Raw genomic sequence first — 13,445 nt, 5'->3', positions numbered from 1 at the left:
TGTAGATATAAATGTGTGGGAAATATGGTAAATTGGTACAATTCCAAGAGTATATGACCATAAGGAACTAGGGAGTTTTCTAGATTCTCAAAGACTATTCATCCAATAATCTGGCCCTATAATCCATGTATCTCCTTTAAAGCAGTTGTAAGGTTTCCATCCTCCAAAAAATGTTGCAGCGGATCCGACAAGAGTACCAGAGGTAGAGCCTAATCCAGTGAGAACAGTAAGAATACCACCAGAAACAGGATCACCAAGAGCTTCAGGTTCAGGAGGAGGAGCAGGAAATTTTTCAAGGGCTTCATAAAGAGAAAGAGTAGGTTCTTCAGGTTCAGGAAGTCCTTGAGGTCCAGCAGGAGGTGGTAGAGATGAGAGTTTAGATGTGTCAGCACATTCTCCACCGGTTCCAGATATTATACAGTTTAGTTTATCTACATATTTTTTAAACTCTCCTTCGCTACTACCCTTGCCTTTTACTTCATCTGGTGACTTCTTTGGAGCATTAAGAACTTTTTTCCACTGAGAACCATCAGTAGTACTTCCCCTATACCATCCCTTAAAGTTAGGTTGATCGGTATATTCCACAAATATGAGCTTTGGATCCTTGCTACCATTCGAATAAAATGTGTAGAGCTTTACCGAGCTATCCCCAGAGTTGTCAAGGCCAGGGATCTTTATTCTATTTCTTTTACCTTGAGTATCTTTGTAGTAGATACCAGCAAGACTCAAACCAGGACTAGTGATGGAATGTCCATAGAATGTAATAGAACTTGAACGGGATGGACCAGAGACCTCAGAAACAGTTACCCTCCCATCATTCTTACCCTTACCTCCATGGTCTTCACAACAGTATCTTCCTCCTGATGTAGATGTATCATAAGATAGATCTATGGTAACATAACCTTGCGAGCATAATACCTTATCAAGTTGTTCGGCAAGGGCAGGCTGTGGAATAGTACCACTTTTGTCAGTGTAAAAATTCTTCGACTTACCCTTTCCAACCTCTATCCAGTTATTACCATCTTGGCTTATACTCTCATAAAAAGTAGAATCTCCTCCATTACTTGACTTGAGCTCAAACATAAGGGGTACATTGGGATTAACAGGTGAATAGTATAGTTTTATTCCGTCAAGTGTATCATGGGGAATCTTGATGTCAATTTTTTCCTTGTCATTCTCTACTCTGGATAACCTCACATTCTGATCAGTTATCTTGTAAGTTTTAGCAGTGTACTCACTTCCAGAAAGGGTTGTTTTATCACCAACTGATTGTACCGTTACCTCCTTAGAAATATTAGAATCAGATTCAAAGTGCTTGTCAGGTTGATCAAGGTGAAGAGGAATGCGATTGTTTACGCCCAGATTTCTTTCATTCAGCAAATCTTGTAAGGATCCTCCACGTTTTTTCCAGACCTTCGAATCATGTTCTTCTAGTTCACCATCCTCATATTTCAGATAGTATGTTGACCTATTTCCATTATCCTTAACCTCAATAAGAAGCGGTTTCACATTGATACCCTCATAGTCCTTATCACAGTAATACACTGAGGCTTTCTTAACATGCTTAACTTCTTGGTTACCACCAACATCTAGTTTCTCATTATTACCTAGACTTTTGAGCAGTTTGAATTCCTCTTTACTGAAATGAGTGTAGGAAACAAAACCAACTACCTGATCAACTTTCTCATTCTTCTCGGTTTCTAGTCCGTCTGGTTTTTTAGGATTCCATTGGCAACCACAGTCATTACCGACACATTTTCTCTCTATGCTTAACTTGAGTGTGTACGCATCCGCACTCATCCTCCATGTTCAGAGGGTATGCTTCTTCAAAGCTTAAAACAGTCCCCGTTAGACAGCATTCTCTCCATTAAATCACAGCTCCCTCAAAAATAGCTTACATGCTCTACAACTCTCATAGCTAACATTCCGGCTCCCTTGTTGTCGCCATCCCCGTTTGTGCACATTGCACATCCCCTTCAACGCCGCCGGTTGTCTGCATGGTAACTAGTGAAGTTCTGGCGACTGTAAAAACTCAAATTTCTCCTCCATCATTCTCTACTCGCCTCTCCTAGCACATCATTCAAGTACCGTATGATCATTTAGCAGAAATCCACCCAAATTGGCAAAAACTAACCGTGATATTCGATCAGGAACGAGTTTGGAACGTCCTGCATTTTCTCTCGACTTTCTCCTCAAATTCTGGCGGCAAATCACTCGGTTGAGACCCAAATGTCCATCTTGATCGCGTCGTTTGGTTTTTTCGGGGCAAAAGATGGAAACTGAAGGCCGTTGGTGTGTATGGTGCCGTCCACACAAGTCAGTCGTTAATGTTTTATAAATGGGCGCTTTTTTGGTTACTGTGGCCAATTTCCGATGCATTTAGGTACCATGCAGGCGTGGCTACCAGATGGGCCGCAAGGACCGGCTGCAGGGGAAATTGGCGGCCGACGACCCCGGCCAGGCGACCACCGAGACTCCGGGCGATTGACGCAGGAAATGATGGCGAATCTCCACTCAATGGGTCACTACTATGTGGTAATCTGCAACTGTCCGGCCAGGAGGACGACAGGGGCCGAGAACTGGGAGCTGGAGAGCCTGAGAATGGATCCAGTCTACCGCCAGAAAACTCTGCCAAAATGCTCCAAGAAGCCACCAAAGACAGTGATGGATCGATGAATGAGTCATTGGGATCGCAAGAAGACGTGGACTCCGCAGGAATGAAGGTGACTGAGGAGGAAGAAGCGGTTGTGGAACAGGATGAAGAGAAAGACGAAGACGCTACGAGCGCAAGTGGTCATAAAGATGGAACTTCAACTGGCAACACTCCAATGGAGGAGGATCAAGAGTCCGACTCCTCTGTGAGTCCACTGGAATGTGTAGACAATGGTGAGGTGGATAAGTGTACGATAAGGAATGTGACTCCAGAAGAGTCATCTTCAGAGGAGGACAAGAGTAGTCTAAAATCGGAGGTTTCTGGGTCTACTGATGATGAGGATGGGCTAGGAGAACTTGAGGCTCCAAGAAAATCCGTAAAGATGGAAAGTTCGGTAGAACCTAATGAGAGCGACGCAAAAGTTGAGACTCCGGAAGATGATAAAGCAGAGTCTGGGGAAGAAGATGAAGAATTATCTAGTGATGATGAAAACTCATCTGAAGGACTAGGTGCTAGTGCTTCTGGACCTTCTGGTCCTCCTGAACCTAAAGGACCTCCTGGTGCTCAAGATACTACTACTGCTGATCATACTACTTCTGAAGATGGAGCTCATACTACTCTTGCTCCTGTTCCTATTACTGATCATTCTGAACCTACTGAACAAACACAGAAGGCTAGTGACCCATCTTCCGTAGATACTTCTCAACACGCTGGTAACTCATCTGGCAAAGGTAATACTAATTTAGGTGTAGATGGTCAATCTGGAGGACCAGGCTCTGCTGGACATACAGGACCATCTGGTACTATAGCTGGAGCTGAGAGAAAAGAGAAGGACGAAGATAAAGGAAGAGATACTGATGATGGTGATCCCCCTCAAGTAGAACAACCTACTGGTGATGCCAGTCTTCCTGATGCTACTTCTAGTGAAGCTAAAGGAGCTAAAGGCCCTGAACTAGATGTAAAAACTTCTGACCAATCTAACCAAAATACTTCTCAAGCTGCTGGATCTCAAGGACCTGAAGAACAAATTCTTACTTCCTCTGACTCTACTACTCCTCCTGGAACTCCTGAAGAATCTTCTGAAGCTCAACCCTCACCTCGACAAGAAGCTACCGGTGGTGATGCTAGTCTAGCTACTCAAACTAACTCATCTCCTGAACCTGCTTCTAAATCTGATGCTGTCTCACCTGACCTAGCTAGTACTCCTGGTGGAGCTGATGGAGAACAAGACTCTGCTGATGGCACTAGTCAAACGGGTGGGTCACCTCCTACTACTCAAGGTAAACAAGAGCTTGCCACTGGTGCTACTCTTCCTACTGAACAAAGCGACCCTGATGAACAAGAAAGTGAGAACAAGGCGAAAAAGGATACTCCAGAAAAAGAGGTACAGTCTGGGAGTGGCAAGGAATCTGTGGATGCAAAAAAACCATCGGAGAAACACCAAAATGACTCATTTCCTAGGAGAGAATACGTCTGTATCGATGAATTTGGTATAGAGATCCCGCCGTATCACTGCGATCGCGAAAAGGTGAGGCAACAAGTGCTACACTATGGTCCTCACATTCCAGAGCCTCTTTGGAAAAAGCCGAAAAGACCTGTAGGATTCTTTGGACCAAAAAGAAGTGCTCCTGACGTAAAGTTCATTGATAGGGATCGTTACATGGTAGGAAGAATGATGAGGCGCAAATACCTGAACATAATTTACCGCGACGTCCGCAGGACATACAAACAATATATAAAAAATGCGAGAAATACAAACGAACTACTATATTGGAGGGCTAAACTAGACGGCCTTCCAAAGGACTCATCTAAAGTGAGATTTAAAAATATCTGCATGCTTACTGGGAGAACAAGGGCCGTTTATCGCATAATCGGACTTACTCGGCACAAATTTAGAGAATATGTAAACAAGGGCTATGTGCCAGGAATAATGCAAGCTAATTGGTGATTTATATTTACATGTGACAAATAGAAGAAAATGTTTTATTTTGCAGGATGGTTCATTTCTAATCATCCCCAAATTTATTATTTGTCCACAAAGTGTTGCATGCATTATCCTAACCACACAAGGGTTTGTGAAACATTTCATAATACCTCTACTCCGGTCGGATTATTTATTACCACAACAAAACTGACTTAAAAACATCTATAGCTATTTGACAATCTAAAGGATAAAGAGTAATCTGCGAGTGCATTAGTGTATGGAAAAGGGATTTGCAACAGAAGAAATCGTCTATTGGGAATTGCAAAGATAATCGGTTTCTCCACCAAAATAAAAGTTTACAAGATGAATTTCATAATATTTCCGTTAATTTTAACTTTTGTATATGCTCAACCTCCCAGGGAAAAGCTCCTGGTAGAATTGAACCTTTCAAGACCACTTTCAATGTTTATAAGGACTCTTCTTCCGCCTGACATGCCAGATGCTCTGGAATACGTCATTAAAACACCCTTTAAACATTCACATCGTATAGGAGCCGTTGTTGATGCAGGTATGCTTAATTGTGAGCATAATGTGATGTGGAGTGACGGTTAAAACCCGTACCCACATGTTCAATACTATACATTGTCCCTAAGCAACATGTTCCGATTCAGTCTCATCTCATACATTCCTTCAGGTCACTTGGTCGTAGATGCAGACGTATCAAGTTCAAGCAGAAGCGTCCTTGTTAAGATTAGGGACGATGGTTCAAAATACATCAAAGTAACGACCACTAAAGTAGATAGTCCCAATACCGCCACGATTGAGGAATTCGTAAAGAGTCAATCCAACCCGAACTATAGGAAACTCTCCAGGGTACTTTACGACGTGGACCTGCTTCTCAAAAAGGGCAATGGCATTCTCAAAGTGATCAAATTCCTAAGGTCTGGGTCTCTCAGATATACAGTCCAAAAAAACATGCGAGACGATTTCACGATCGGTCTAGTAACCTTTGGCAAGCATATCGTAGATGATAACGTCTCTGGACTGGTTTACAGAGATGTTATCTGGGAGGGAGGAATGACAGATCCACAAATTACAATCAGGTCACAGTATAGAGATGGTTCAGAGGTTGAGATCAAGTACGAGTTTGAAAATGATGAGATTTCTAGATTCTACTGCTCTGGTATAAGAAGGAAATATCCTGACCTCCAATAGTGGATGTTATGACCTAGTCTGCTATAAACACCCGCAATGTCTACATTGGCTTCGTCAATGTCCCGGAAATCGCACTAATTGTGACCTCTATGACTCTCCTCATAGAGGTTGTAATTTTCTCATGTCCGCATCAAGTCATCTACAGACACTAATCCACAATATATGCCGAGTATAAGAAAGCAAGAGTATTTGAGCGTTACCTTTTCAACTGCATTGTACTCTACAATGCGTCGAAATGCTCTAGCCCAAACTTTAGACTGTACCTTCCACGGGTATTTTGGACCCTATGGCTAATTTTCCACCAATGACTATTGGATAACCTTGAATATTTACTTATAGACCAGTTCCAGTGCCTGAGCTACTGCTCCTTCATCACAAGTCTTCTCCATTACCCACTTTGCATGCCTCTTGACAAAGTCCGGTGAATTACCAACTGCAAACGAAACCTTACAAAAGTTCATAGCTTCTGTATCGTTATCGCCATCGCCAATAAATCCACACTCTTCTAGAGGAACTCCATAGTGTTCCATGAGTTTCTTGATACCTGTAGCCTTTGTTGCATTCCGCGGTACCAATTCACAAAACATGCCAAGTTGAACCTCTTTCTTCGAGTATTCTGTCTTTAAATCCTCTATATCAAAGGTACAATCAAGAATGCTTATGCTGCAAATTTTTAGCTTCAAGAGGGTCTCTTCGTCAACAATAAGCGGATTCATCTTCTCGTAAAATAGGAGTAGCCTTGACACTATAAACGGAGCAAATTCCAATGAATAATAACGTTCAATGTCCTGAAATACAACCTTTTGACGATATCCGGTGTTATTAATGTGTTGTATAATCTTTGAAATGAATGAAGGGGAAAAGTACGTCTGGTGAATAACATTCCCCTCTTTGTCAAAGACAAGCGTACCGTTACCATAAACACCAGGGTAGCCTTTATAATCTGTCCTGTCGAATAATGATGCACCCAATTTGGAAACTGAGCCATTTAGTGTTCTGCCTAAATGAATGTATAATGAATGAGTATAACGCGATATGGAAAGTATCGAGTATGTGAGCTATGGAGTGAAGTGGAATTGATGAATGAAAGGTTGTAAAGTTTCCATCCTCCAAAAAAGGTTGCACCAGTCCCTGCAGTTCCAGCAAAGAAATATCCAGCTATACTAGCAGCAACAGGAACTTCAAGACCAGTAGAACGTTGAGTTTCACCTTCAACAGCAACAGAACCAGGTCCTTGAGGTCCATCAGCAAGAGTAACAGGAGCAGATACAGGGGTACCAGCAGCTTAAGGAGGAGCAGTAGGTTGAGCTTGAGGAGTAACAGCAGAAGGAGCAGAAGAACCATCAGTAACTCCATCGGGTGGAGTAGACGGACTAGCAATATTAGAGTCTGGTCCTATAATATCTCCAGGTTGACCATCTTTACCAGCACTAGGAGTATCGCCAGGACCTTTTTTATCTTCTAGAGTTTCGTCATCAACCGTAGTAACAAGACTTAATACTTTATATAAGAGCTGTTCAGCATCATTTTCAGCTAGTCCAAGGTTGATAAGAGGACCAATCACTTCCAACAGTTTTCCTTCAAAGCCTCCTTCAGCTCCAGCTTCATCAGTAGAATCAGAATCATCACCAGCAGTAGCAGTACCAGTATCAGATTTAAGTTTAGCATCTTCTTCATGGTCTTTCCTTTCGAGTTTTTCCTTTAGTTCTGGTTCTTGGCCGAGTAATTCTTGTAGTTTATACTCTGGAGGTTCATCACAATCTGTCAAGCCACCGATATCATGCTTAAGTACTCTTTTGAGTGCCTTCAACTTGTCACATTCAAGGCTTCCTCTATCCAGATCAATTTCTGTTATATTCTTTAGTGCAGTAGGGATCTTACTCCAGTTACTGTCATGATCACCATTATCCTGCATTTGATACCATCCAGAAGTTTCATTATTGTCTTCATTTTTATGAAGATAAATAAGTTTGGGATCCGTGCTATCACCGGAGTATAATGCATATACCTTTACTGAATCGTTTCCAGTAGCTTGAAGGCCATCAATCTTTATCTTCTTTCTTTCACCTTCGTCGTTTATATAGTAGATACCAGCAAGACTATATCCATTATTGATCTCATGTTTGTATACTTTAACAGGATTTGAACTGGATGGATCTTTAATTTGTGTTTCTTTAACAGTTACCCTCCCGGTACCCTTAGCACCCTTTTCACCTGCATGTTCTTCGCAACAGTAATTCTGTCCATTGAGATGATTCTCAGAATTACTCTTGGTAAGATTTAGGGTAACGTTTTTATACTTTGAGCATAACACTTGATCGATTTTCTCTGAAAGAGCAGGTAGCGGAGTAGTACTATTTTTTTTAGTGTAAAATTTCTTTGTTTTCTCATCTCCAACTTCTCCCCATTGGGTGCCTTCTTTGTTTTGACTTTCATACCACTTAGACTCTCCACCTTGTTTTAGAAATGAAACCATAATGGGTGCATTTGTATTAACGGATGAAGAATAGAGTCTGACTTCAGTTATAGCATCAGGAGGAGTAGAAAAAGTAACGGGGTTACCACGCAATGTCACTCTAGATATCTTTGTCTCTATATCTCTATCAACAAGACCATTAATAGTATACCCTGTAACTGTATAATCGCTTCCTGGAGGGGTTTTTGGAGGGGGAGATGATTGTGCAGAGTTTATCGTTCTAGTCTTTAAGCAATCAGCTTTCGAGTCATTGGGAAGATCACCCGATTGAGGACTTGTTATGTTTAAGGGGATGGCATTGTTAATCTTGCAGTTCTGTTGATCCAGAGCTTCTTGTTCATTCAGACCAGCTTCTACGGGATTCCAATCCTTGTCAGTACTATTATTCCTGCCATAACGTATAGTTGTAGTGTTACCACCATTTGTGATAACTTCAATAAGGATTGGTGTATTATTATCACCGTTCCAGTAGTAAGTAGAAACACTCTGTACATTTGGTATGTTATTCCCTGCTGATTCTATTTGATATCCACCGCTTAATTTACCTCCATTACTAAGTTCCTTATTTAGAGTAAATATACCTCCACTTTGAAGATAATGAATATACTTGGTAAATCCAGCTGTCGGCTGGCTAGCCCTCTTTTCGGCCTTTAGGCCTGGTATGGTATCACTACACTTGCATGGTGAATCTTTGTCGTCACATTTTTTCTCTAGGCTTAACTTGAGTGTATTCCTTCCACTCATCCTCCATATTCATTCTCTAGTATATCTTAAACCTCTTTCAAAACTCTGAGATCCATGAGTATCTCAATGCGACCAAAGGGAGCAGACCAGTACTTTACTCATCCATTCATTCATCCTCCCTCACAACTAGCTTACATGTTTTACATCTCATAGCTAACATTCTTACCTGTACATAAAAACGGTGTATAACCCATCTTCATGACTTTGGCAAAGGCTTCAATATTTTTCCTAAAAACAGCTTCGTTCTCTACAAAAAACGTTCCGTCCACATCAATCCCAAAGTACTTTGGTGGACTCTCTGGCTTTACAAAGTGCGCAATATTTGGTGCTATAGTTGAGTCGCTAGCAGTAATTTTCCCGTTCATCTTCATCCCATCCAACTTGAGATTAAAGGTTGCCGCATCTGTTGGCGTCCACTCACCGCCCTCATTGTAAAAGTAGACGCGATGGAATTTGGAAGGAATGCGTTCACCTACAGGGGCAGTAGGTTCACCTCTGACATTTGTGGGTGACTTTGTTACCACAATCTCAAGGAGTTGACATTCGGAGATTCCTCCTTCTTTATCTTCACTATTCTTCCCACCCATTCTTCTGGGTACCCCTGTCTTCTCGAGACTGTCCTCGCTTGTCGCTGTTTCCTCGAGTTCCAGGGTCATTGTACTGCGTTTTCCTTTGAATAAAAAGAGCGAATGAGCGTGTTCATCGTCCATATTGCTCTTCCAAACTGTATCTTTGTTTTGGGTGATCTTTACGATCTTTTGACCGGATTTTGAAAAAAATATCGTGAGAGAGACAGAATACCAGTCTGTTGTCGTAATGTGTGCGTCCCTCGACGACAAATCGAGCTCAACGAGTTCATACTCTCTCATCGTTGCTGTTTTCCATCTACTCCCGGTCTTTTAGTCTACTCTCATGGTAGAAGATAGATTTTTGACTACTGGAATGACTCGAGTGAGGAATTGTATGTGGAATGAGCTACCGAATGGGCCCGTACACCGTGGGGAAGTGCATGTAGCCAAATCCCTTTATACGAGGAGATGAGTGGATAACTGGTACTATAACCAGAGTATAATTATGATGTGAGTTTGTAGATGAAATGAGGGTGAAATACTCTTGGGGATGGATGAGTATGGGCCAAAAAGAGGCTCCATAAGACAAGGGTACCTAGAAGAATGTGTAGAGAGGAAATTCAGTGACTAGATGACTCGGAAGAAAATTCCGTGGGCCAGATAATCACAGAGTCTGGAGTGACCGTAAGTAACTCTTCCGTCTAGTAGGATTATCACTGCGACTATACTTCAGTATAGGAGCCTGTGTATCAGTATCTCTATGAGACTCTATGGAACATCTTCTTCCCCCTTGCAGGGAGAGAGTCTCTATTCCTCATCCATCCGGTAGTCATTCTGGGAACTACTATGGAATGAGTGTAACGAATGGGCGACCAACGGGAGCTTAAAGAAGAGTAATGAAGACTCTATTAGCCTAGTGGGTAGAGAAGAGGTGGCAAGTATACTTTAGTATAGGAGCCTAAATAGTCACTTTATATACTCCGGTAGACTCCTTATAGATTCTCATTCTACTAGTGGAGCTAGGAGGATGACCAAAGGGAGTCTCTAGAAGAAGGATGGATGAGCTACTTTGTCACTATTGAAGGAGCCATTATAAGACGCCAAACATCGAGTTGCGTAATGCAACAATAGCAGGATGGGAGCTTCTAATGTTTGCTATCTGGATCTAGCACGGAGTAGTTAAGCTTCTGGAATCTCAAGTTGAGGTATCATAGCTGAGACTAATGCAGGATGGATCCGCCCACTAAGGTTCTCTTGGTAGGAGTTACCACAGGGAGTGGAGGAACCAAGTATTATGTCAGGGGTACAGGTGATAAGTGGATCGAACTGGAACAACTCTCAAAAGATGCTGAGGCCCTTGAGAAAATACTTGATGACTTAGTTTGTCAGTATTACAATAGAGTCACCATTGACCTTACCAAGAGCATATCCACAGGTCAACAGTACTGTTGTAGCGAACATAAAGGTAATAAAGGTAGGATATCTGTTGAACCAAAGACGGTTTCTTGCCAAGAGCATTCTAGCTCAAGCTCTATTACAACTTATAGACACTCCGTTCAAGGTGGAAGTCTTGCAAAGATTAAATATTATGAGAATGGCTTATTAAGCAGTGAACAACATAGAAGACGTATAACTGCTCCAGAGTTAAACTTTCCTATCCCTGGTTTACTCAGTGTGCATGCCTTTTACTGTGGAAAGAATCCAGTATTGATATACGTTGATGGAGGCTCAGATACAGGCTGGTATAAGAAGCCTACTAATAGTAGTAGTGGTAAAGATGAAAAGTGGACACCAGTAAAGGATCTCAATGGTATAACACCTGAAAAAATTAATGATTGCAAAACCTGGAATAAAGTTGTTGGCGAACTAAAAAATCGTAGTAATGGCTTACAAGACTGCCCTCAAGAGCCAGAACGACAAGAACCTCCTCTAGAGAAAAAAAGTGAAGATAAATCCGATGAACAGGATGTTGTTCAACCTGGACCTAGTGGTATGAAGCTGCTAAAGCTGATGGAGCTGAAGTAAAACCTCCTGCTCAACTTCAACCTGAAACTCTTTCTCCTCCTCTTCAATATTCTGAAACTGCTGCTCAAGAATCTCTTGTTCAATCCACCTCAGGCTCTTCTCCAGGCTCTCTAGACTCTCCTGGCTCTGGCTCTTCTCCTAACATTATTAAAACTACCATCTCTGTAACTACGGGTATTCTTGGTACTTCAGCCTTGGCTTGCTTTGCAGGTCATAAGTTCTATACGAAATATAAGGGATATCCATGGGTTAGACACGGATGTCCTATAGAGTTTTTAAAGAATGTACCATATTGAGCATGCATAGGTCCACTTGTGGACTTTTGTTCCAGGTGGGAATAGAATACTCATCCATACTGACCGTTCTGCTCACACCAGTTGAGAAATTAATGGAGTACTACTATGAAGGATGAGTGAATAAGATAGAGGGAAGTCAGTGGAGGGACTGATTTAGCATCCTTGGCAAAAATGTAGTATGAGCAAGGGGAAAACTGTTGAGGTGGACATCAGTTATTATCCCAGAAATGGAGAAGTCAAAAAAGATGATAAAGGGTACTATTATGATAGTTCAAGTGGTGGAAAAGTTCTTGTGACGGATGCGTGGTATCCTGATCCAGATGGAACTTATATGAAACTCACGCATACTCCTGAAAATGCCAAGATCCAGAACATTTACCACAGTGGAAACCCCCTTTCCGGAATCACTGATTTAGGAACTCATAAGAGCGTTTCAGTTTACTACTGGTCATTGGATGAGACTTTTGAAAACCCTCTCCTAATTCAACTTGGGGATGAATACTACATCTGGAGTAAGAGTGGTACATGGACAAATGATCCAGGAGCAAGTAATAATCTACGAGGCTCACTTAATAAACAGAACTGTGAAAGGAATAAGGCTCACATTGTAAAGATCTCTGAGAGGGTTCGTTCTGGTGGTAGCACTACTTACGAGTGTCCAAGTGGTTGTGGAACAAGAATTAATCTAAATAACTTTAGTGGAAGTGGTTTAACTTTCTGTACACATTCTATTAGTTCTGGTTCTTATTATGCACCATCATTCTCAGTCTCAGGGTTTATAAATGGTAATAGTTGGCAAGCCGGACTTCCATCTATAAGGGATTCCTCGTCCATAACTGTATATTTTGAGTCAAAGAATAATATCCCTATCGTAATTGACTACCAGAAAGGTGGGGAACATTGGTTCAGAAGAAATACCAAGGATAACAAAACTTGGACTGCAGTTCCCAAGGATCAAGCATCAGGTGATAAAACAGAAAAACTTCTAAACCAAAATCCTTATTACCTCCAAATTACCTTAGATCTCTCTAATCCATCTGGAACATACTCTGATAATGGTGTAAGTATAACTGTACGAAATACTCCCATAGGCGATGACTATTATATATCCCGGCACTCCCTGTGTGGTGGTCTCTTTGAGCTAAAAGGAGTTACCCATAACGATGCTCCTCTTACAGATATAAAGTCTGGTGAAAAATTGGAGAGTGTTTCTGCATACTACTATGGAACCGATCTTAAGGTTGATAGACTTCTCCGTGTTGAACTGAGATCACATAACGGAGACGTACACGGGCACTTTTACAAATCACCTAAAGATAATGAATCTATGGTTCTCTCCAAATCTTCTGAGTCATCTAATACAGGTATTCTAGCTGGAACCTCTGTTGGAACTGGATTAGGCGGAGCAGGGTTGGGTGCTCTTGCCGTATGGAAGGGTCCTGCTCTAATTGCAAAACTAATAGCTCGCTTGTAAAATACTCCCTACCCGTGGTAGGTAGTAGAGACTCTTCCCCTTCTAGACTACTCTCTTGTTGGTATACTG

At 41.7% G+C, this 13,445-nt stretch overlaps 6 protein-coding genes across 6 annotated transcripts; 4 read left to right on the top strand and 2 right to left on the bottom strand.

Moving 5' to 3' along the window:
• Window positions 1-87: 87 nt before the first annotated feature.
• On the bottom strand, window positions 88-1,800 carry BEWA_035730 (hypothetical protein; the record flags this gene model as incomplete). Its single annotated transcript, XM_004832932.1, has 1 exon — window positions 88-1,800. One exon carries the CDS (start codon window positions 1,798-1,800, stop codon window positions 88-90), a length of 1,713 nt encoding a protein of 570 aa, XP_004832989.1.
• An 836-nt stretch (window positions 1,801-2,636) lies between these two features.
• Window positions 2,637-4,601, top strand: BEWA_035720 (hypothetical protein; the record flags this gene model as incomplete). Its single annotated transcript, XM_004832931.1, has 1 exon — window positions 2,637-4,601. One exon carries the CDS (start codon window positions 2,637-2,639, stop codon window positions 4,599-4,601), a length of 1,965 nt encoding a protein of 654 aa, XP_004832988.1.
• Window positions 4,602-4,940: 339 nt separating this feature from the next.
• BEWA_035710 (signal peptide containing protein) lies at window positions 4,941-5,792 on the top strand (the record flags this gene model as incomplete). The annotated part of the gene is made up of 2 exons (XM_004832930.1): window positions 4,941-5,145; window positions 5,272-5,792. 2 exons carry the CDS (start codon window positions 4,941-4,943, stop codon window positions 5,790-5,792), a joined length of 726 nt encoding a protein of 241 aa, XP_004832987.1.
• Window positions 5,793-6,121: 329 nt separating this feature from the next.
• On the bottom strand, window positions 6,122-9,881 carry BEWA_035700 (haloacid dehalogenase-like hydrolase family member protein; the record flags this gene model as incomplete). The annotated part of the gene is made up of 3 exons (XM_004832929.1): window positions 6,122-6,792; window positions 7,134-8,978; window positions 9,179-9,881. 3 exons carry the CDS (start codon window positions 9,879-9,881, stop codon window positions 6,122-6,124), a joined length of 3,219 nt encoding a protein of 1,072 aa, XP_004832986.1.
• Window positions 9,882-10,811: 930 nt separating this feature from the next.
• Window positions 10,812-11,606, top strand: BEWA_035690 (hypothetical protein; the record flags this gene model as incomplete). Its single annotated transcript, XM_004832928.1, has 1 exon — window positions 10,812-11,606. One exon carries the CDS (start codon window positions 10,812-10,814, stop codon window positions 11,604-11,606), a length of 795 nt encoding a protein of 264 aa, XP_004832985.1.
• Window positions 11,607-12,080: 474 nt separating this feature from the next.
• Window positions 12,081-13,376, top strand: BEWA_035680 (hypothetical protein; the record flags this gene model as incomplete). The annotated part of the gene is made up of 1 exon (XM_004832927.1): window positions 12,081-13,376. One exon carries the CDS (start codon window positions 12,081-12,083, stop codon window positions 13,374-13,376), a length of 1,296 nt encoding a protein of 431 aa, XP_004832984.1.
• Between the last annotated feature and the right edge of the window lie 69 nt (window positions 13,377-13,445).

The sequence above is a fragment of the Theileria equi genome, assembly GCF_000342415.1.
Source record: "Theileria equi strain WA chromosome 2 map unlocalized gcontig_1105316255037, whole genome shotgun sequence".
NCBI lineage: Eukaryota > Apicomplexa > Aconoidasida > Piroplasmida > Theileriidae > Theileria > Theileria equi.
The sequence above is the reverse complement of the archived record's forward strand: the minus strand, read 5'-3'. Positions and strand labels throughout refer to the sequence as shown.